The following is a 24,512-nucleotide window of genomic DNA, read 5'->3' as shown; positions in this document are numbered from 1 at the left end:
ATAAATTAGTCATCAGAGTTCTCTTTGTGCAGAAAAGGAAAGTCTACATGATAAAGAGTTTTAAGTCAGTGAAGAATCCGTCATAAAAAAAATACCTTTTCCTTTTGTTCTTTCCTTGGTTTCAAAGAAATCCACAACTATTTTATACACCACGTTAAAAACTCTTCAGTCTTGCAAGGGATTTCTCCTTCCACATCCAAGGGTCTTCTACCTATCCTTGTATAATCAGTAAGAACATTGCAGTATAAATCTCCCCTGGAACATGAGATCGTATGTCCCACCAGTAATCTTCATCTCAGAAGAGGTGGTATGCTCTACTGCTATCCAGCCTCTAAATTCACCACTCAAAACATTGTATAGGATTTTGTGAATTAACCCAACACTGCAAATATTGTGGAGGAATGTCAGCAGTCTCCCTGTCTCGACAAAATTCTACTCTCAATGGAACACTCAAGCTTACTCAATCAAGTAGTGGGGGATTGTGACTCATTTATCCAAAATAATAATAAATAAATAGATAGATAGATAGATAGATAGATAGATAGATAGATAGATAGATAGATAAATCAGGAACTGAAGCAGGGTCTCACATGGACAAAGAATATAGTTTTTCTGAGTTAAGTCCAGTACAGCTGTTAAGATTGATGCCTGTGAAGTCCCACTATTGATTCAGAGTAAATGATCAGTGTTGATCTACAGCATAGATTGTTGATGGAGAAACTTCTGTATGCCATCCTATTCAAAATGATTTTTTTTTTACTTTAGTAATTGTGTTAAGCTAAATTCCATGTGATTTTCCACAGTCATATCTTACTTGTAAACTATCAGTTGCTTTTTGTGTTGTTACCAAGTACAGTTTCTCATCTTCCACTGAACAGCATAGGTAATCTCCATGTGAAACTAACAATGACTAAAAAAGTAGAGAAAAGACAACTCCAGGTTCCTGAGACCATATAATGAGGACTTCCTCTTCATGAGGCCTGCCTCTAGTCCGGCTTATCAGAGGTGGGCTGGGGCCATCTATCTTCCTTTCAAATCTTATGTCTTTTGAACAGTTACCAAATACTGATCGGTAAAAAAGAAAGCGCTTGGAGAAAGAGAAAGGAAAAAAAAAAAAGAGAGAGAGAGAGAGAGAGGCAGAGCAAGTGAGAAAGAGAGCAAGAAAGAAAAAGTGAAAAAAAAAAAAAAAAGAAAGAAAGAAGGACAACTAAAACTTCCTAAACCTAGGAGACCAACTGCAGACTTTTTCAGTGCAAGTTCTGAATATTTTTGGCATTCACAGACTGAGGTATTGGGTGTGTCAGAAATGAGAGGCAGAAAGACCTTCCTGGAAATGATGAATAGAAGAACTCAAACTTCATCTTATATTTGAAACTATTAGTCCCTTTTTTTTTTTTTTGTGTGTGTGTGTGTGTGTGTGTGTTAGTCGCACTGTTCACAAATAGTTTCAGAAAAAAAAAAAAAGTTGAAGTAAATTACAGACTTTTTACTTTGTATAGTAACCTTTAAAACTAAGAATATAGTTAAACTCAGTTTACTGCAAACAAATGCAGAACTTTTACCGACTACCTGCCTTAAAAAGTGAACTTCGGATATACAAAATGGTTGCAAGCATGATAGAAAGTACAAATCCTGTTGCTAGCATCTGCTTGCTTGCTATCCTTGTTTCACACTCACTTTATTAAAAGGTTGAAACTGTTTGAATGCTGGAACTGATGAACCTGTACATATATGACTAGGAATGCTCTGCTAATAATTTCCAGTAGAACTCATCGAGTTTTCTTAGAGCACTTCTCCACTTTTAATGATACTTAGACTTGTAAAACCTTTTATTGAACAATCCATTTTTTCTTGAATATAAATTGTCCAAGTCAATTCTGTTAATATTGATTGGATTTTTCATTGAGGATTGTATGAGCCTTTGCAATGATTGCCTATTGTCTTGGCAAAAGGATGCATTTTCACCATTACAGTCTGCCAGTGACAATTTTTCCCTTAATTTAGGAATTCCTACTTCTTTGAAAGGCCAGCTGGAAGCAGCCAAGGCATTACAGCACCTTCCTCAGCTGTTGGCCATGGGAATATGCATTCTCTCCAGAATATATATCTTTGGCAGGAAAAAGAAATAAGGAATCTTGGGTAACTGGTGTGCATGCCAAGTGTAAGGATTGTTATATTTAACACCTAGATTTCTTTCCCTGAAATTATGTCTAAAAGAAGTTCAAAAGTAGGACAAAATTCGAATAGGGTGGGTGGATCTCATTTGAAAGAAAAAAAAACCCTTCCTTTTCTTAAAAAAAGAAAAAAAGAAAAAACAAGAAAAAAAAAAAAAAAAAGAAAAGAAAAAGGCTCTTAACTATATTTATCCAAGATTTTTTCGTAATCTTTAACAGGAATGTTTTACTGCTTGAACGGTTTTACAGTACTTTTAGGAATATGTCCAAAATGCACAGATTAACAGCCACATAAAAAAAAAAAACCTCTGGCTGTGTATTAGAACATTTAGTCTAAACCTACAAACACAGTTGTCCTACAGGAATTTTTGCTAATCATCTGCATGGCCTTAAAGTGTAGGTCATCAAAACAGTCAAAATTAAAATGTAATTCACCACCGCAGAATAAAATATAGCATGTGCAAGCGTGTGTATGGGAGGTGTGGAGAAAAGCTATAGAAAAAAAATTCTCTATTCATTCATCCTAAAAGATGTAGGTTGAAATAAACCTGAGATCTACAGAATCTACGAAAGTTCGAGCCGATTGATTTGAAGTGGGCATTTTCTGAAAATTTTATTTAAATAAGCTTTACATATTTTTGTACTCACTTATATGTAACGCGTATGGAAAAATCAGTTTTGACAGATGGACAGTATTGTAATTTAATCTACAGCTTAGAATGTGAAGATGAAAGTATTGCTGTAAATTGAAAATCTTGTTACAGTTTTAAACTTGGAAACTACACAGAACCATTGCAGCCTTGACTACGTACTATAAGTTCTACATAAAATGTGAAACTCGTGTATCCAGTGAGCAGTATTTCCCTCAAGCTGAGCATTTTCAGTGAGAAAAATGTAGAGGTGAGAAAAGGTTAGGAGACATTTGTGTATGGAGCTTGAAAGTAAAGATACGTATGTAATGAAGTGAGTTTCACAGCGAGGGTCAGAGCTCTTGCTCTGCACTGCATCTACCTGGTTTGCAGAAATTGAGATGTCTTCTGGAGAAACTGGAACGAGTCTTTACGTGTGCAGAGTCAAAAAGAAGGATGTGGATATGATTTATCCCCCAGAATTAAGTGGCTGCTCTTGGTTATGTAAGCAGTTGGCTGTTGTGCAGGTAGCACAAACTCAGGTGTATGACCAGTTCATGGAAACAAGCAGAAATCTCATTGTCCCTGGCACTAGCAAATGCCACTACTAAATGCCATATCTGAAGTATGTTTTCCCTAATTTTATACAAATAATATGGGGTACCTGAAAATTTTCATTTTATTTTCAGGTGCTTTTAAAATGACTAAAACAGTTCATTTGCTCTGTTTGTAAGTAGTCTATGTGTAAATTTTGCTAGAAGACATCATATTTCATACTACTTTGAACATGACAATATAGCAATGGTAAACTGATTTGTTTTCTGACCTTTTTTTTTTTTGTGTGTGTAGTTGTTGTTGTGGCATCCAGTGAGTAGAATTCTAATTCTAAAGTCAGAAAGTCAGACACCATTGCGGATGGTGATGTGTGAAGACAGTAAAGCACAACCTGATTATACGATGGAGTTTAAAACATTAGTGGTTTGGGGAAAAAGTCTCCTTACTCATAAACTTATCAGGCAAGCTTTAAACATTTTAGATGGCAGATCAGTGTGATAGCCCTGCCTCTTCAAAGTTTTCCCTGATAATCTTTCAAGACTTAATTAAATTTCTCAGTTTTACAAGATAATCGTAAATACTAAGCTAGAATTTAGTACATTTCTATGAAAATTAGGTAAAATGAGAGGAAAATGGGAAGAGAAGGGGGAGAGAAATAGTATGCTTCTTGCTTTGCCACATACTTTCTATATTTATTGGAACTTGTTATTTTACTACCCTTCAGAGTCATTTTTCTGTTCTAAAATTTGTATGATAGGTCATGCAAGACAGAAATGAATTGTTTGGAAGTTGCATGAAAACTTTGCATGAAAACTACATGGTAATGCTTCCTAGAGCTCTTTGAAATATCTTACAGTGGGTCAGTCATTAAGGGGATGTTAATTTGCCCCTTAAGATTTTAATACCCAAATTTTGCCAGTCTGTAAGAAATGAAGGGCCTGAGAGGGATTACCTGATTGCCTGAGAGGGATGTCTGCTTGTTGTGATTGACTCAGTGGCAGTAAAAGCATTCAGGCCAGTGCTTGTGTGATAGAGACAAGATGTGGCTGGTGGCAGAGTGCTCTCTGCACTGGCATCTTCACAGGGGGCATTGTTATGCACTGTCAGTTAGCAGATAAACCATTGGAGCACAGTTCATCACCAGAAGTCCAGCATCTTCAAATCCTCTTCTCACTTCCCGCCAGTACTCCAGATGGCGAGGTTGCACTTGCTCATTTTAGGACAAACAAAAAGAAAGGCGGATAAATTGTTCTTAAGAGATCATATGTACCAGGTCCATCCTCCTGTCCTCCGTCTCTGTAGGTGATAAAAGATGCAAATGTACTGTGGTTTCACAAACACTTTTGCTCTGGTTACCAAACATGAAAATGTTTTACTGAAGGGAAAGAATACAATACTCTCTGCAAAATTACCCTAAATTTTGTGTTAGTCTTAAAAGAGTACCTTCATCTTGGCTTCATTCCTAGGTTTGTCTATTTTTTTTTTTTTTTTAAGTTTACTATTCCATTGTCTTGCATACCAATCCACTAAAATACTCTGATGAGAAACCTCTCTGAACTCACGGAGAGAGGAATCCAACCAGTGGCTGGAATTTTATTAAGATTAAGATAAATGTTCCAGCCACTGTGGTTATTTAATTTGGCTATCTTTACGTGTAATACTATATGTTTATCATACGTGCAATATTTGCCACTGTAGAAAGTCATTGCGTTTTTAGCTGCACAGGAAAATGGTAGAGAATTCGAGAAAGTAAATTCTGTCTGAATCTTTTTCTTGCACAATTAAAAAGCAGCCTACTAAATTAGAAGTTGATGAGAGTCTTCTCCTCTGGGACAACTTCAGTACCTGCTGGATTTCCTCCTGCAATCAGTACAGTGGTTCACTTATTAAGTCGTGATTGTTGTTGAATAGACAACTGCGTGTTTCTAATTGAATGCCTTTGCAAGCTTTGAACTATGCAGGCAATATCTGATTAACTTCGTAAATAATTGTAATAACTTTATTGACTTTGTGGAGTTACTCCTGATGTACAACTTTGAGATGCAAAATCAAGTCCACTTAATACATCTGTAGAATGTCAGTGTTTAATTTAATGTGTTTTACAAGATGAAGTGTTGCTTTGGATCCTGTTAATACTTTTTGAAAACGCCCTCTAGATATATATCCTAGTCTCTTTTGCCATTTTAGGAGTGAAACATGAGTCTAGCTCCTCTTAAGCCACATAGTTCCTATTTGGAATGTGTAAATCTTTCCTTCTAACAACATTGCTTGTCACCCAAATGCACACAGATGGCAAAAGGGATGGATAAAAACCCCTGTAGTGCTTGCTACACTAAAAATCAATTGTTTTACTAGAGGCTTAGTAAACCCTACTTCTCTATTTCCATCTTGAGAGGAAGGGTGGTTGGGAAAGTGCTGTTGTTACAGGGTATGCTTCTTGTCTTTCTCTATTATTTCAGTGCTTTTCCAGTTGCTTCATGAAGTCTCCAAAGAAAACGTTTTATGAATATTTAGCTATTAGTTTTTAAAGAATAAAAGTGTTTTCAGGATTATATGGGTATTGATGCATAAGTTACTAGCCAGTGCTCATAAGATTCATTGCAAGAAATTAATACTTGAAGATGATCTCTATTACAAAAGTCTCCAAAACTGAATGAAATTTATAGATGCATGAGTCAAAATCAGTAGCACATAGGAGCAAATCAAAGCTCTTTTTCTTTTTTTTTCAGTGTACTTCTAATCAAATGCAACTGAACATACGCAAGTGGCCAAACAATACTTTGTGTGTTGTGAAGTTTTATTCTTAGGAAGTCGGGGAAAAGGTGTAATTTGTTAGTTTTGGGACAGGTTTTTGTATGTGTTTGTAAAGCATTACTCATTCTATTTTGCTAAGTTACTGTGATAAAAGTAGGACATTATTATTGTTATAGTACTTAGCTGTTTTCTTTTTTCATTCACTATGGAAACAATCAGGGGAGGGTGATTAAAAGCTCAGTAGTGTCTCACTGACTGCGTGTGTATTATGTGCGACATGTGAAAACAAAAAGGTGGGAAGTAAAAGCAGAAGGAGGCAAACACTCTACTCTGGAAAGAGCACTTCTGCACTGGCAGAGGGAATAATGGGTTATTTCAAAATGCTTCTCTCTGTCAGCATTTTCTGTTGTTCCATCATTCTCACCTCCATTCTAACAGTAAACTAGAAAACAAATAAAGGAGAAAAGCCTTTCTTCCTTCGTGCAGGTTGCTACATTTCACTTTCATCACTGACTGCAAAAATGGATTTTGGCAGACACTGCACGCAAGAATCAATCTTTCAGTGGTACTGCCATTTTGTTTATGGTTTTTAATGTATTTTTGTTAAGATAATTGAACGGAAGGCAGAAATCTCAGATTGCAGTAAGAGCCATTGGCTTCAACTGGACTGGCATTTCACTTCATGTTTTGCAGGCAAAAATACCTTTACAACGAATTTCTGTCTTCTGTGTGTTCCAGTGCTCTGTTACCTGTGGCAAAGGAATGCAGTCCCGAGTCATTCAGTGCATGCACAAGATTACAGGAAGGCATGGTAATGAATGTTTTTCTTCAGAAAAACCTGCAGCCTACAGACCCTGTCATCTGCACCCCTGCAATGAGAAAATTAATGTTAACACTATAACATCACCCAGGTTAGGTAAGCATCCAAAATGACAACTTCTTACTGGAAATTTGGTTTTAGTTTTTTTTTTTTTATAAATTTAAATGATAAATTCAAAACATAGGACTGAGATTCAGAAGATGCAAATTCTTTGCAGAGACTTCTTTCTCTATCTCACTTTTCCACTGCATATATGAGAGACTGTCCTCAGGATGGTAAAGGATTTTGTTATCCAGAGAAGAATTATGTTATGAGACTGTGTGACATTATGGAATCAAAATATCCTGCATGAATACAGGCTTATTTTAAAGCTAAGAATTTGTTTCTTTTTCCACTGAATTTTGTCAAACATTGCTAAAGTAGGAAAATCCTTCATTTTCTCTTTAAAAGCTCTGCACATCATGTTCTCATTATATTTGTAAGATAGTTCCTCAATACAATTTTTTCTTTCTACTTCTCTTTAGTACACATTTCTATAATCTATGACTGATGCACTAAAACATATAAAAGAAAATTGCTAACAAGAAGAGATTTACTGTTCCAGGGGAAACTGATGTCTCTGTTGGTCTTAAAGAAATTATTTTACTGCATAAATGATCTGTTGATTCTTCTAATTGTCATTTCCTGACGGTGTGTTAATGGTGGTCTTACCATTAGCTCCCTGCAATGTTCATCTTTTTGGGCATGACCGGGGCATTATTCAAAAGCTTTTTTTATTCTGTAGGACAGCATATCTTTTCCAGATTATTTTCCAGAGCCCTTTAAAGATAAATTCTCCTGTCAAAAGGACTACTCCTGCATGGAAAGCAAGTATAACATTTCAGGCCGTGTAATCCTTCCTTTGAGTGAGGAAACGGTATTTATCTCTGAAGCTTTTAACTCTTAAACACTTCTGCGTAGTAGTCATTGTTTCAGTTTGCTCAATGAGATGATAGCTGTTGCTTACAGAAGTTTCCTCAACTATTTCACTGCTGCCCTTCATACTTTGTTCAGCTGATCCCAGAGAAGCAAGAGGCCATCTCTCCATCACTGACACTCTCAATCCAGTAAAATATAAGAGGCTTTGTTTCATGAAGTTAAATGAACCACAATGTTTCACAGAAGGTGCATCTTTAGATTAGAATTACACATTATGTGAAATTCGCAAAACAAAAGGGCTATGCTGTCCTTGTAGAGTGGGTTATAGAAATTATTACAAATCTACAAGTCCACTTCATGCAGAGCGACTCAGAATCCAGTCCACTGGAAATGCTAAAAGCTCCAAATTCATAAGCCAAAGCTTCACTTAAATATATTGATCATTTTCTCATCCACTTCATTTCCTACCATGCTGCATGGATCCTCTGGATCTGAGGGTAGGGCTGGGGGAAGCTGATGTGGGTTACACCATCTATCTCTATTCAGTTTTAAATATAGTCCCACTTTCTCTTTGACTTCTATTAAAATGACTGACTTTCCTTTTTTTCAGTTCAGCATTTATATTGATTATTGTATGATGTGCTTCTTGTGCCCTATATTTCCTTGGTTTCCCATAGTAATTGCACAGATGCACTACAGTTGGACTAACTCAGTGTATAAGGTTCCAAATTTGTAAGATGATTAACATAATAAAAGGCCTTGGCAAGTGAAACAAATATGTGAAGTAAGAGATGACTTCAAAAGGAAAAAGACAACATATGTGAAAATATGACTATTTTTTAACAACTAGAGTTATCAGGTGTCTGCATCTGAGAGTTAACGATAGCTAGAGAGAACCATATAATTGTAACACAAATGAAAATAGGTGGAATAAATCAGACAATGGCTTTTCAGGCTAGTATGATGTCCCTTTCAGTTTAGAATGTTTCAGAGGAAGAATTTGGTGGCTAGGGATTCACAGTTAAAAAGCAGTAATATGCAGGTCACTTCTGTCACACTAGTGCCTCCTGTTTAATTCCATGGAAACTACAGATACAAAGAGCACCAGAGCACTATTTCATACAGCAAATACTCAGCTACAAAACAGTAAGACCATTAGCTTTGTATTTTCACCAGCAATAAAAAAGAGCCTTCATGCAGTGCTTGTAAAAGTCTGCATGGTTGTTTATAACATGGCTTATCTTTCACATGATTGTCGCCATGGCTGAAACACACCACCTGCCACCACCTCACTGTGCTCATATTTACTATTTGATCTCCACAAACATTCAGCAAATCTTGATAAATGCCAATGGATGCCATTTTTCTGCATGGAGGAATTCAGTAGTACAACTTTGCTTCAGATGCACTTTCAAGTCAGAGGCCATCCTGTCAAAGTGCTCCTTTGCTGCCATCTGTCACATGGCAATAAAATATAATGGAATATTGGCAGGAAAGTTGAGTCTCTACTGCCATACCACCAACATCCACCTCTGATTTTGTGGGCCAATAATAAGACAGGAGGCGTTACTTTTGGAGCAGCCCACTGGAGCAGCAGTAGAATACTAATGGAGCAACTTGAATAAGTGAATGAGGATAAACTGTGAAATATATGGAGGTAAGGATTAAAAGAAGGAAAAAGAAAGAGACTTTAGAGTAATCAGAAATACGTTGATGCTGTCAGACTGCTGTACTGGAAAATAATTCAAAACAAATTAAAAAAAAAAACCACCAAAGACAAACACAACATTTTGAATTTATGTGAAGAGGAGAGATAAAGTTCAGAAATTTAAGAAAAACAGAAAGGGAGATAATTAGGCCTGGACAAAATATTTACCAGTAAATCAAATCTCATTGATTCCATGCAGCAAATTCCATGCTTGTAGATAAAATGTATTTGCCTTATTAAATAGAACTTGATAACTGCCTTCAACTCCGTATGCTTACAGGAGTACCTTGCTGTGTGGTGTCTAGGGTATTAAAGCTAGCAAGACAATTTTATTCCATATGTTTCAATGAAGTAGGCAGAGAAGATTTATCAGATGTATTACTAACAAAGAAAGATTAGGTAAAATGTTATGCAGTTTTGTTTAATTTCTATTCACTGACAACATGGCACAAAGTGTTGATTTCTTGAGGAAAAGCTGAAAATGGAAACAAGCAACAACTTCCATACTTATTTCCTGCTTTTCCACATCTGCCTCTGATGAAAGCATTTCCCCTTCTAGATTTCACTGGGAACCACATTCTTTTACTATTAGAGCTGAGGCTTCTAATGGTGACATTCACCTGAGCACAGCATCAGCCAGAACTGGCTCTGCAGCCCCCTAATGCCCTTGGATTCATCCCTAGTAGAACTGGGCTTACCTCTGTGTGGGGCAGAAATGTGCCTTAGCTCTCTTGTGAGGAGGCAGCTGCATGACATGAAACCAGCACTTTCAGTGTGGCTTGACTTAATCCCATTTATAAATTGTACTGGCCCTAAAATTTTACTGTTGAAAATATTGAAAACAAGAGGATTCGTGGTCATTCTTTTCTGAAAAACTAAATCTGTCCTCCTTTGCCACCCATGGATACACTCTGGTGTCCTGGTCATCTTTGTTACCCAATTCTTCACAAGAAATGTAACAGTTACCTGTATTTTTTGTTGCTTCACAGCTGCTTTAACATTCAAGTGCTTGGGTGACCAGTGGCCTGTGTACTGCAGAGTGATACGAGAGAAGAACCTGTGTCAAGACATGAGGTGGTACCAGCGCTGCTGTGAGACGTGCAGGGACTTCTATGCGCAGAAGATGCAACAAAGGAGTTGACCTCTGTCAGGCTGGCTGGCTCTCAGCTCTTTGCAATCTTATTATTTATAAGCACACATAGATGTACACACACACACGCATACACATACACACACATGCACGCTTTTTCAGACCAAATACTATGATTACATATAATTTAATCAAATTTAATTTATTTTTGCCTGCCAGACATCCTTAATTGTTTTGGTTAGACAGTCAACTTGTTTTATCCTCTGAGGTTTTCATAATTAATTTTTATATGAACAATTTGGGATACATTTATCAGAATTTTTTAAAGAATAGTAACTAGTATTTTAAATGTTTATTTTCAGTAGGGTCATCTCTCTGTTGCCAAAAGAAGCCACCATATTATCTTGAATTTATTTTAATTTAGCTGAATAGTTTTGTTGTATATGGAAATAAAGCCTTTTTTAATTTTATTATATTTTTGGCAGAATGATCTTGTGTATTTTGCAACAGATGTTGAGGTGAGTAAGCTAACGTTATTGAGCAGGTTATTACAGAATGTATTGTGAAATCAGTTCATTTGATTTGATTTAGAATCATGCTGTTGGGGATAATCTACTGTAACTTATACCTATTGTAAACAAGAAAATTAAAATAGAGAAATAGGAATTTTGATCATTCTCATGGACATGTACTTGAACACAAGTATTGAATCAATGAAACACTGTAGAGATTTACACTGAATCACTGTTGCACTGTTTGAGGTAGTGTAGAGAAATGCAGTCCTAGAAATTGTACCATCCTATGAATCCACGTCTGTACTGTTTAGCATGTCACTTGATTTTGAACGTTTAGGAACAAAAAACCCACGCCCCCCTATACCTTTGTGCGTCTTCTTGCAGATTTACAAATGGAAGTCCTTCCTCCTGCCATTTTTATGAATTGATCTGTTAAACATTTTCAGTTCTTTGTCAATAATTTAGGAAATAGCTTTGTAATTTTACTTTAGTTTATCTTTGTTTTATGAAAAAGTCTTTATAAAAATAAAATGTTTTACAGTTTTGTGAAACGTTATGAAACAGCTAAAATTTTCCTTATGAGAAAATATTGTACATGATTCACATGACTTTTACATTTTCAATAAAAAGTGAAGCTTCTTTTGTTATTTGCATTTTTGTGGCTTTTGCCATCTGTGTCTGGTTGCAGAATCCGTTGAGCCCTGCATAGCAGCAGGTACAGCTGCAGTAATCTCTGCAGCACATGCCTAATATCCTCATGACTTAGGCACTGTTCTGCGGCTACAGGCAGATGTGCTGCTCCATGATCCTGATGCATGAAGAGCTGAATCTAGCAGAGGGATATTCAGTGAAGAACTTAGGTATCTCAGGTGAGTTCTGTAACCACTGTGAGGTAGGTTCTCTGCCTCTGTTTTGCAGTACAAACCATTAGCCTTGCTCGGAAAACACCCAGGAGAGCAAACTCTGAAGGCAAGACAGCTGGAGAAATGAGTCTGAAAGGAGTCACAAGATATAGTTAGTAATTCCTATAACAATTTCAGTCTCCTTAGAGACTGCAGGAAGGGGAACTATGGCCCTGCACTGAATTAACTGTAGCTTTGCAGTAGGCTTCACTGAGCATCGGACCTCTCTTTGGAAACTATTGTGTGTTATATTAAAGTAATTGTATAATGTTTGAATCATACATTTTTGGTTTTTGAGAAGTGAAAAAGCAGTGAAAAATTACTTTGATGTCATGGAATTATGTGAAATTATGTGTTGTGTAATTAAATAGACACGGTGTGTTATAATGTACAGACAGTTCAGTTGCCGTTGGATGTTAACTACTCAGTGTCCCCAACGCAAATTTAAAATTCAATTAACAGAATTATTGAAGTTGGTAGGCAAAAAAAACCTCGAAACATTGTTTGCTTCCAGTGTACTGAATACCCAGTTCTGGGTTACAAGCTCAGATTGCAACCACAACTAAAAACCAAAGAGAAAGATGCCTCCAGACTAGAGGCCAGAGGCATTCTTTTTTCAGCCAATTGTATCATTCACACAATCACACATGTTTACACTCAGCTTTTTTTGGAGTATTTCACTAATAAGAATGACAACCTATCTCAAAATATGAAAGTACTCTGCCTACGCCTGCCAAAAAGGGACAATTGAATGATGCATAAATTGTCCTCCTGTTGCTCTTTCGCAGCACCATAAAAGAAAAAGACCTCTAGATTGGAACCAGGGATGGAAAGTTGCTCAGCTGAATGACATTCCTTTTAAATGTAACGAGTGAAGTCAGTGTTACAATCCTGATGGCTCTGGCTCTTCTTCAGCACTTGTAATACAGGACTATTAATTAGATGTGTGTGAATCATGTTGAAGAAATTCTGTGTTTACATAGCAAAAAATACTTGTTGTTTCCTACTCTCTTGGAATTTGAAAACAAGTTAATTTTCTTTTTGCTTCTTTCATACACACAGTTATCATTCTGAGAAGCAGCATATACTCACAGGTCCATGCTGTGTGAAGGCTCAGTGTGTTTGCCTATGTTGCAGAGCCTTGCCACAGTCCAGGTGATGCCACAGGTCCAGATGAGAACAGCTAGGTCCTAATCATAAAGTCATAGAATCACTGAGTGGCTTAGGTTGGAGGGAACTGTAAAGCCCACACAGTTCAAATCCCATGCCAGGGCTGCCACCAGCTCAGGCTGCCCAGGACCCCATCCAACCCAGCCTTGAATACCTCCAGTGATGGGGCATCCACAGTTTCTCTGGGCAACCTTCAATGGTCCTCCCAGTAGGGCTCAGGGCAGCAATAGCCTACTGCACTAGGGGAAGGCCCCTTACTTTTTGGAGCTTCTTTTATTTTTTCTCCCCAGCAACAATCCTTCTCCACTCATATGTTTTTCTTCCAGCCTTATGCGTGAATTTCAATCAGTCATGGCTATCTGACAAGTAGAGCTGAAAATGCACCCTGTTTGCCAGGGGCTAGTGAAATCCCACCTACACCCAGTTGGTTGGGTTAAGTGGTGCACAGGGCTGGTACACAGTGGGCATGCTTTGTCTCAGTTACATGCTCATTTGCTGTGGTACATTAGTTATCGCTTCTTACACCTTTCCTAAATAAAAAGAATAACAGAATTTTAATTACATTATTGGTTATTCTGGAAGATATTTGCTGTTTTGTTCTGTAGGATGTGTTTTTGTTTACTTGGTTTAATTTCTGGAGTTTCGGCTTAATTTTGTTGGGGAGTTTTCATCCTGTTTTTTATTTTATTTTTATTAATATATTGGTGACAAATAGCCAATAATTTGTTCAATTCTAAAAATATATTAGAATAGTTGCATGCATGAGGAAACCAACATAAAAGGCAAGATGCTCAAATTTATAGTAAAGAAGACTAGGAATACATCAAAAATAGGAAGGCAGCTAGAGAGTCAGTGGGTTCACCTGGTGACACAAGTAGGGACACAGAGGGATGATACACACATTGTGCACTGCTTACAGCACAAATACTACTGAAGCTGGAGGAGGCTGAAGGAAATGATGGAGAGTGTAGCTGGAGGCCTGTGTCTAGTTCTGTTCCTCAGGAGTTGGTACTGGGTCTGGTCTTGTTTAACATCTTCAGCATTTCACAGAAATGGTCAGAATCTTATTTTCAGAAGAGGTAGTATCAGAAGACTTGACAAGAAATTAGAGACATTAATGGATGGGTAGCCTATAAACAGAAGGCCTCGGAGGAGACGCCCTAGTACAAAAAATAATTGTGTTTTCTGGGAGGCTAAAAGGAGAACGGACTGCAGGAGGCAGCCAGGAATAAACACTGCTCCTAAGTAGTGTCTCTCCTTATTTACAAACACAGTGAGAGATCTTGGATTTGGGGAACCTCCAGTCCAATCAATCCTCTTTTATGTTTTTAAATCACATTTAAAAGAAGTAGTTATATGCAAATTCCCACAGATGCACGTCCAGGACTCATTTCCATATCCTATATGATACAGTATCACATAAAAATCCTGGCTGCAGCAATAAACTGGAAAGAGTATGTACATTCATGCAAGTATTGCAGAACACTTATTATTTCTGTCTTAGCTGTACACAGGGAAAGAGGGTACTATATGTCACTGTATGTCTAGAAGAGTAACTTCAGGGTAGTCACTGCAGCTATACTGTGAATGTGTGATATAGAATTGCAGGGCTTCATTACATTATGGGGCAGAAACCCTAAATTAAGCAGCATTTTCCCCAGGTGCGTCTTCCTGGAAACATGGCTATTACTGCCTCTTTTATGTCTGCTCACAAATACTCCATTCCTACTTTAAAATCAACAAATTATTTTTTCTTTTTACCAGATATGCTGCCTAATAATTGCTAATACACACACACAAACTTTACCTGTGAATAAAAAGGGTTTTAACTCGTATGTATATCAAATTAGTCATTTATTACATTAGGACCTCACATGAGTACCTTAAAAAGGTAGTCTAGTGGTTTAATTTTCATTTAAAGTACCAGAAATCTTACATAAAGAAAATGGATTAATTCTCTGCTCTAAGTGCAAGGATGACATTTTCATTATGTCCTAATCACGCACTTAATTTGAACCAAAATAGGTTTTTCAAACAGTGTGCTTTTACAAACCTATCCTATGTGGCATTATAAAAAAAATAAAAAATAAAAAAAAATGATGTATTACAAAAATACAAAATTTTGAAAAGATTTTTAAAAAGCTTAAAATAAACATGAAGGGGCTGTTTTTGCTTTTTTTAAGTAGTGACCATGACTAGAAGGAGAATTTCACTAGCCAGAAGTCAAAAGAACTTCCTACTTCTAAACTGCTGATGAAAATACAAAATCTCAAAATGAATCAGTGGAAGTTAAGAGACTGTCATTCAAGTCAGCAAGAGTTTTTCCATTCACTTGACCAGGAGTTGTCAAGTAGTCAACCACTTGAGAACTTCTGTTATCAACTACGTGAAACAAATGGGCATTTCCCAAAGTCAAGAAGAACTTACTGTCAAAGAAATCCCTGCAAGAAGTGTGTGTCATAGCTGCTGTGGAGAATGGTACTGACCTGCACAGCACCACAGAGCCACTCAGGGCTGCCAAAGAGGAGGAAAACTGCCTTTGTACTGGGAGCTGCTTCTCATTTTCTGAGAAAGGTTTTACTTTGAAGTGCTGTAAGCTTGAAATTTTTAGCAGGTCACTTGAAGAAGAGCTGGTGCACATTTAAGTGTCTCATGCATCTACTGACTGATAATTGGTTAGCTTTAATGAGCTAAGGCCAGTCCAAAGAGCGAAATCCCTTCCTTTGGAGCCAAACATGACACCAGCTGGGTGCTGGGGTGTAGCCCAGTGCCCACCATGCCTGCACCTATCTCCAGCAGTACCTTCCCTTCTCACCATCTCCCTGGCCTCAGGCAGGATAGCCTTGTGATGCAGATCTGCCAAAGTCTCGGTTGAGCCATACGTTGCCTTTTTTTTTTTTTTGTACCTATTAAAACAGACCTTGAATTTGAAGACTTAAGCTAGGAATATAGAGAAACAGGTCTCGTCTTTTCTGCCACTTCCGAACAATGTTGTTAGCATTGGTAGATCATACAAGAGAGCCTGACACCAAGAGGAGGTCAGATACAGTTTCAGGGGACTGTCGTATCCTTCTTCACATCATTAATGATTTAAGCAGTGTGCACAGCCAGGAAGCAGAAGCTTGGACTGCTTTCTTTATTACTCCAGAGGACAGAAACATGGACCTCTCTGCTTTGCCAAACAACAACCATCCTGATAAATTCCTACAGCTGGAGGTGAAGTCTTTAGTGAAAAACTCAACCTTTCTACAGGCCAGACTGGCAAAGTTCCCAGAAGCAGCTTTACCTGGAGTGCAACAGTGGCACAATAGGATCTATTTACAGGTAAGATCTAACAGAGGCAGATTCTTTTCCTGACTTTTCTATCTTCTTCTGGGAATCTGGAGGCAAATGATAAGAGCTCAGCATTTCAACTGTGAATTTAGCTTCCCACATGCCTGAATCTGCACCACTAATATAACCCCCAGGGTTTTCCCTTTGATTTCAGTGAGGATTGGGCTCCAGAAGGGCAGTCACTCTCCTCAGCAGCAGCACAGTCCACCTCATTTGCTTCAGTACATTATGTTTTCTATTACTTGTGGTGACATTTTCATAGTACTTCCCAGAAAGCCGACTTATGTCAGATATGGATTAATTGTACTAAGGAGGCTAATAGAACACCCTCTCTAAAGAAATTACAAGTTAGAGAAAGAAGGGAAAAGAATAGCAAAGGAGGAAAAAAAAAAAGCCAACACTGGACTTAAATGTGAAATCCAGGTGACAACACTCAATAAAAGAAATAAAAGGCACATTAGAGAGAACACCAGAGATTCTTTCTAGTGTCTTGCTAGCTTGTGCATGTCTGTGTATTTTGCTGTATCTTCTTTACTTCGTCTTGTTTTTCGTCTTTCCTCTTTGACCTTGCTGTCACCCTGACAGATGTCTGTTGAAGGCGTGAAAGGCAATGACAGCATTAATGCAGGTTATTATGTGGAGGTAGCAGTGTTTTCATGGAAAAATGCAAAAGTGCACTGTCTAACAGATGCCTGGAGCCCACAGAGGAGACATTTGTATCTGGATCAGCAGCAGTACAGCTGCATCAGCTCACACCCCTCTGGGCCCCACTTGCAGCTCACACCACAGCACTCCTTTCCGGCTGCCTGGGGAGCCCCTTGCCTTTCCCCACCCCTAGCCTGAGAAAAGCTTCAAGGTCTGGTTCTTGTCAGGGGATGGAGACACGCGGAGGTGGTTGGGGGCTGGAGATGGTTCTGTATCCTGAGCATCCCCGGGGCATGAGTCCAGATCCCCATGACAATGAAGAGTGGGAACTGAAAAACCATCAACATGGGGGCAGGAAGGGAAGAGAAAGAGCCTTGAAATCTCCCATCGCTGCTTCCAGTTTTACTTCTTCCCTCATCAGCAGTCCAGACCCCTTCCCTCCCTCCCAGAGTCCACTCCTATTGTATGTTCCTCGCCCAGGACTCCCCATGGGGAGCTGGAAGGGAGGAGGCAGGCAGGGGGGGTCCCACACTCACTGCTGTCTCTCATGCACAGAGCTCTCACTAAAAGAAAGAGCCTGTGGGATCCAAAACAATAGGGCATGGAGCAATGCTGGCCTCGCTCCCCGCCCCGCTGCAGCTCCTCTTTGTGCAGGATGAGGCAACCACACACTGAGCTGCGCCGCAGCGGGACGCTTCTCCCCATTGTTGCTGGGCAAAAGGCTTCAAGGCTGGGCCAGGCTTGCAGGAGGACTGGGCTGAGTGGGAGCCCTAAGCAAGGCCTCCCTCCACCCTGCTCCATGCAGGCACAGCCGGGGAGATGGCTGTGCCTGCTGCCTTACCGGAACTGCTCCTATAATACAGCATGGTTTATAAATCCCCAAATGTGGGGCATAACCTATGTTTGTAAGTGCAGTTCTTAGTGACTGTGAGCTGTCCAGACATCACTGTGCCTCATTCTCCCTCCCTTATGAAAGAGAGGCCTCCTCTCTTTCCCTCTTGCTGACAAATAAAGGGAAAAGAGTTGATGAATTCCAGACGTTAGAATAAACACGATGGCACAGCAGAGAACTAATGGTGCAGGAGTAACATGTTTTGCTTTAAGATGAGAAAGCTAATGGGGTTAAGGGTTAGTTAATTCTGAAGCGGAAATGAGGGGGGCGAGGGAGGAAAATTGGTTTCAGAACATATGTGAGTGACCTGCAGACTCCCAGCATCCTTGAGAGCAGCTGAAATTCCCCACCCAGAAATTCATTTTCTTTCTGTAAGGAGCTGGGGCTGCAGAGGTATCCCTGTGCACAGTGACTGTGTGGCAGTTTGCACCCCTTCCAACCTCTGTCACAATAGCACTCATTTTCTGCACATTTCAGTACTTACATGTTTTCTTCACCTATAGCTTCTAAAATGAATTTCCATTATAGAAAGCAGCCTGATTATAATGGCAATTAATATTTCTGACCAAAAATTTCTGCTCTTTCCCTTACTTCTCTGTGTCAGGCAAACACAGCTGCCCTGCTCAGCATACATTTTCATTGTCTACTTCAAATAAAGGCCATGAAGCGGTTCAGTAATCCTGGCACTTCCTGATTCAAAGCAGCACAAGGAGCACAGACTGTTTCTTCACCAATGTTAGCAGCTGTTGCTCACTTTGTGTGTTCTCAGCACTGCAGACTGCTCTGCCCCAGCACCTCCCGGTGCACAGTGCACAGCTCCCAGATACCAGGCTTGCTCATCTCCCTCTGCCTTTTCCCTTGTTTTCAGCAGTTCTTGGACTTCTCCTTCCTGCTTGCATTTTGTTCTTTTCCTTGGAAGACAGCAGAGAGAATTTTGTCTTTGCACACCGTGTTCCTTCACTTTGCTGTGGTTATTAGGATTTCACAACCAGACAAATTTGGCCTTCCAGAATTGCTGTTACCATGCTAACTGCACTTCTGGTGCCTCATTTGATTGCAACACCTGTGCCTGGCCCTTGCACACCTCTCAGGGCACTGAGGAGGAAGATTTTACCTCTCAGTTAGGTGCTGGGCCAGTTGCTTCCTATCCCTTGGCTCAGGCCTGCATTACACATGTGTTCTCTTATTCTTCCCCAGACATTTGCAACTGTCCGCAGTCAGAGACCAGCTGCAAAGCTGACAGGAGTTCTGATCTGACACCATACAGCAGTTTTTATATATTGTACTCACAGCCCTGCAGACCTTCATTAGCAATGACAGATAAAACAGCTTTCTTTAAGTAAACAGTTAATTACTGTGCAGAAGTACTTTCCACACAGTGAAGATAGTCACTAAGAATGCTTGCTTTTCTCTGAATGTTCTTGGGTCCTGTCACTTTGCCTTAAGGTTTTACAGCCACCTACTGATCTGCAGCCTCCATCAGGTGGACTCCCATCTTGCTTTGCATCACCTAGCACTGAATTGTTCCTCCTATAAGCACAGATGATCCCCTTCAGGTCTCTTGAAAAGAAAAAGTGAATTCTCAGCAGCCTTTAATGTGCTCTGCTGTCTTTCATATCCACTCACTTAGACATGGTTAATAATTGCCCTCCTGGTTTCTTTTCCACAACATCTCCCAAAACATTAGATTTGTCTTAGAAAATCTACAGAGGCAATTATTGCTTATTCTGATAAATGAGCTTTTTCAGTTGACTAAATACCATACAGCACCTATACAGTTGTTACAACTATTGCAGAGTTCCTTAGGTCCCTGGCAGCTACCTAGCAGCTTCCTGTCAGCAATACCTTATGTCTCTATATCAAAGTAATGCCCCACCTGTTACTTGGAGAGCTCTCCAGAGAAAGCAGTGCATGCCTTTTGAACAATAGAGGGTTATAATACCAAACAAATCACCTACATAACCTGCCACCCACTTTCATTAGTATTACAAAACAGCTCCAGCAGAAAATGGTGGCCAAAAATTTCTGAACACCTGCTTTAGTAAAGCTACTAGGTGCAGCTGCCTGTAGGCAGTGTTCCTTACTTTCTTTGAGTATTGCCCTAAGGGCTGCCAGCAGCCCAGCTTGCCATGGGACATAAATAACTCTTTGCAGGGAGTAAGGAAAAAATTTGACTTGCATAATGTGAACTTCGTTAATTTTTTAGGTGTCTCTTTCATTTCTTCTTGCAGACAGGTTGACCTGGGACCAAGGCCTAGCCTTAGCACTATAATGTCTTGGTTTTGGCGGGTCATAGCTTGGTGCTTGATATTCCCTTATCACAGACTGAGGACAGAAAAGTTAGACTATTTCTGTGCTAAAACAGCAGTGGCAACAGAAAGACAAAGTTAAGATAATAATGAAATTGAAATATTTTCTAACAATATAGATTACTTTAGAATTTATAGTGACGTATGTTGTCATCTACTGGTATGCGTAATTCGCATTATGAAATCATTTATCTGCTTCTGTAAATGCATATGTTTCATGCAATCTGCTTCACATTTACATATGCTGTTTCTTGGACCTAAAGTCCATGGAGTTTTTGTCCATGATTTGGGCTCCTCTCTTTCCATAAGCAGCAAAAATGTCACAGTCAAATCTTCAGTTGCACTCAAAAATATTTTCCCAATTAATGTAGAACTTCAGTGTCTGTTCTCAAAAGCTTCTGCAAACCATCTCCTATTCAAATTCCAGTCCAGTTCTCTTGGTAAAACACTTTTGCTCCTCCCATGATATTTTTTCCCTAGCTTTACTTCAGGATAGCACATTCTCCTGTCTTTATCAATTGCTGCCCATAAAAAGGAAGGTATTCTGGAAGGAAGGGGCATGAAGTTCTGACACTGATTTCTGAAAAACTTCTCCACTGTGCCACCTTTTCCAAGTGTGGGAGGGTTTTATATAAAACAGCTTTAAAAGTCACTGTCAAGTTACATTATTTTCACAATATTTTAGCCTAAGGACACTGAACATCCCATGGTGAGACGGCTCGTGTTCTTCAGCAAAATGTTCTCCAAGTCCAACCATCTAGTGGGCCTGAGGGAAGCATCATTAAGGTCACTGACAAATTTTAAATAAGAAATAAATTAAATAAAGTAAAATGGAATCAGAAAGAAATGACAGTTAAAAACACCAGCTCAGCTGAAATCTGGCCAGTACAATTCAGAGGCCTTCAGTGCCAGCTGTAACTGCACTGCATAGAGTAATACTGTCAGGGGACATGTCAAGGCTGAGGAATGACATATGGAAATTATGAACTAATGGAGGAACTGGGAGGCACTGAGGATCCACCCACCTACTAATGATAATTATTGATGGGAAATACACTTAGTTACTTTTGATGATTTGGTGATAACAGTGCCAGCATGATGATTTCTACTAGGGTTACTTAGACAAAGGTTGATGCTTTCTTTACCTTTTTCATTCCTTTCCAAACAAAACCAGCCTTTGCTTTTATCTATGCCTCCCTGCCCCACACTGGCTCACAGGGCCTTTGCATATATGCAGACACGAGGCACAGAGCATGGCTTCAATTGAAAATGGGTCCACCAAAGCAGCAGAACATCACTCAAGGAATCAAGCAGCTTGCTGTCAGCTTTGGGACTGGTGCTGCCTGGTAGAAGATGTGTGCGCATCCAAAACCAGTGTGAAGAGGATGCAGAAGCCCCGTGCTCCTCTCAGCAGGCCTGTCAGGGCACCAAGTCAGGCCAAGACCACCCTTGTCTCAAAGGAAATGTCATCTACTAGTCAGAAGAGCTTTGTGTGTGCTGGGATGGAAGTACAAAGACAGTCCTGAAGCACAGGGCAGGTGCTGGTGTGAGGGCAGGGCTCTGTGAGAAATAGCTCTCCTGGGAAGCTGAGGTGTGGCTGGAGCCATGGGCTAGTTCCGAGTTTCAGGGACAGAAGGTCGTTGTATGGTTACGGTCTTACCAGCTGCTGAAGAGGCTTAGGCTGATTTAAGAAGCACATTGTGAATTCTCCAAAAACCACACCCCAATGCAGTCAATACTCCTTCTCCTTTGCCGTCCACTGCCCTAAAGGCCTGTTTGAGCCAATGCTCTGCAGGAAGATTGCTCAGCTGTCTAATTACCTGTGTTCTGAAGGTAACCTGTGTTAGGAACTTTCCCTTAGTTGCATGCCAGGCCGCTGATGGGTCTGTCAGGCTGTGAGGGTATCAGAGCTGTGAGATCCCCCCATGGTGAGATGTGCAGCTTCAGCAAAGACAGCCGCTGGCAGACTGCTACCTCACGCTTCGCTCTGCTTTCTTCTTGCAGCTGTGCTTCTGCATCTCACTACCTTGGCATCTGTCAGATCTGCATGCTCCACTGTCATACCCCATAACACCATTCTGCTATAATATAAGCTTTCTTTTCAGTGGGCCTCACAGTGCCTGTTCATATTTGCAGAAAACTTTAATGTTCACATGTAACCACGTGCTTCCACAGAAGGAAGAAATCTTCACAGAGTGAACAGTCAGACTTAGTACATTGACGATGTTTGCCAGAACAATTGATGCACAGGTAATTTTAATAATGACTTTTGACAAATTATAGCTCTGAAAGGGAACCTGTGTCATAGATAAATGAAAATGAAAGCCAAATTCTTCTCTAATTTGTGCTTTACAGAGAGAAAAGAAAAACATTACTGAGCTGCCTGGGTTGGAACTGAATGGGGTCAGCCAAGAAATGATAGACAAAACTCTTGGGAAACACATTACACCCGTCACACTGAAATCCACAATCAAGAGCAATCCCTTGTATAGCGATTTCCAGGTGGAAGATGACTGGGAGGAGAAGAGAAGGACCCCTTCCTGGACAGTGCAGGACTATGACAGACATTCACTGCATTCTGACTTGGCCAGCCACATAAAGGTAACGTGCTGCTGTACTGCATTCAAACAGAATGGATTGCTATAAGCTCTGTGTGAACATGAGCCACAGCGCAGCGTGTTTGGTTCTTTTGGTAGGATTCCAGAAGCAAATATGGACATGTTTTCCTGTGCAGACATGACACTTGCATGAGTCTGATCAGAAAAAGAAGTCCATGTATCTGGTTAGATGCCAGCAATTGCAGTTCAGCAGAACATGATCTCTGTAATGAGAAAGTCTAAAACCACAACACCCTGCAACAGTTTCCCAGTCTATACAGGGGTGATCTGTAAACCAGGTACTTAAGAATTATGTGTCCACTTTTGTAGCTGTTCATAAGGTCACAGATAACACACGTTTTTTCAGGCTTATTCACACTATGCGGGATCCTACCTGCATGTGGGTTTTCACAATTGTTTTTTTTTGTAGTTGCTTTTCCATTTGTTTGTTTTTGCTATTCCCTGTTACTAGACTTAGGAAGGATTAGGTCTTTATAAATCAGCATCTATTCTTCAGAATACAATCTGGTTGCTACTGTTTGGGGTTTTGTTTTGTTGCCTTCCTTTCTTTCTTTCTTTCTTTCTTCCATTTTTCCTTTCTTCCTTTCTTCCTTCCTTCCTTGCTTCCTTGCTTCCTTGCTTTCTTGCTTTCTTCCTCTCTCTCTCTTTCTTTCTCTCTCTCTCTCTCTCTTTTTTTCTTTTTTTTTCTTCATTTTTCTTTCTTTTCTAAATCTCATTTCAATGCTTAGTGTCCTACATTTGGTTCCTGGCTGGAAACTGTGGTTTTAGCTTTCCCCAGAGGAACATTTGCAGCATCTGGCAAGTAGCACAACCTATGTTCAAGTGAAAGTCTCTTGCATTTCTGTTGTGATGCTTTAAATTCATTAATCACTATCTGATGATAGCCAAAATACTCCTAGCTATGTTTTAATGACTATATATGCAAGGCAGAAGAGCTGAGTTCTTTTTTATTTTATTTTATTTTATTTTATTTTATTTTATTTTATTTTATTTTATTTTATTTTATTTTATTTTTCTTTTCTTTTTTTTTCAGGAAAATCCTAATGATCTACGGTTCTGGATGGGGGATATTTATACTCCTGGGTATGATACCTTGTTAAAAAAGAAAGAGAAAGAAAGCAAGCATTCTAAATGGTGTCGAATCATCCTGGTAATGGTACTAGCTGTTTGCATCCTGTTGACAATAGTCACACTCAGTGTTTTACTTACTTAATGCAGCCAAAAGCTGGTAATGGAAGTTTTTCAATAAACATTTTTATTTATTCCCCTCCCTTGTTTTATTTGACTTTATTTTAATTCCTTCCCTTCCCTTCCCTTCCCTTCCCTTCCCTTCCCTTCCCTTCCCTTCCCTTCCCTTCCCTTCCCTTCCCTTCCCTTCCCTTCCCTTCCCTTCCCTTCCCTTCCCTTCCCTTCCCTTCCCTTCCCTTCCCTTCCCTTCCCTTCCCTTCCCTTCCCTTCCCCTCCCCTCCCCTCCCCTCCC

General features: G+C 39.5%; 2 protein-coding genes across 3 annotated transcripts in view; both read left to right on the top strand.

The window, feature by feature from the left end:
• Positions 1-11,655, top strand: part of ADAMTS19 (ADAM metallopeptidase with thrombospondin type 1 motif 19) — a 154,825-nt gene extending 143,170 nt beyond the window's left edge. Inside the window, exons 22-23 of the mRNA XM_090131681.1 lie at positions 6,851-7,028; positions 10,548-11,655. Coding sequence (XP_089987807.1) covers positions 6,851-7,028; positions 10,548-10,699 — 330 coding nt within the window. The 3' untranslated portion in view covers positions 10,700-11,655. The remainder of the gene's footprint in view (positions 1-6,850; positions 7,029-10,547) is intronic.
• Positions 11,656-15,389: 3,734 nt separating this feature from the next.
• On the top strand, positions 15,390-24,286 carry MINAR2 (membrane integral NOTCH2 associated receptor 2). Of its 2 annotated transcripts, XM_031612145.2 has the most exons (4): positions 15,390-15,397; positions 16,391-16,559; positions 22,770-23,015; positions 24,066-24,286. In XM_031612145.2, the coding sequence occupies exons 1-4, from the start codon at positions 15,390-15,392 to the stop codon at positions 24,243-24,245; spliced, it is 603 nt and encodes a 200-aa protein (XP_031468005.1). In that variant the 3' UTR covers positions 24,246-24,286. The 2 variants fall into 2 exon arrangements, with proteins under 2 accessions (XP_031468005.1, XP_089987868.1); XM_090131742.1 differs by lacking the exon at positions 15,390-15,397 and having other exon boundaries at positions 15,758-16,559.
• The last annotated feature ends 226 nt before the right edge of the window (positions 24,287-24,512 follow it).

This window comes from Phasianus colchicus, chromosome Z (assembly GCF_987193195.1).
Source record: "Phasianus colchicus chromosome Z, bPhaCol1.hap1.1, whole genome shotgun sequence".
NCBI lineage: Eukaryota > Metazoa > Chordata > Aves > Galliformes > Phasianidae > Phasianus > Phasianus colchicus.
The sequence above is the reverse complement of the archived record's forward strand: the minus strand, read 5'-3'. Positions and strand labels throughout refer to the sequence as shown.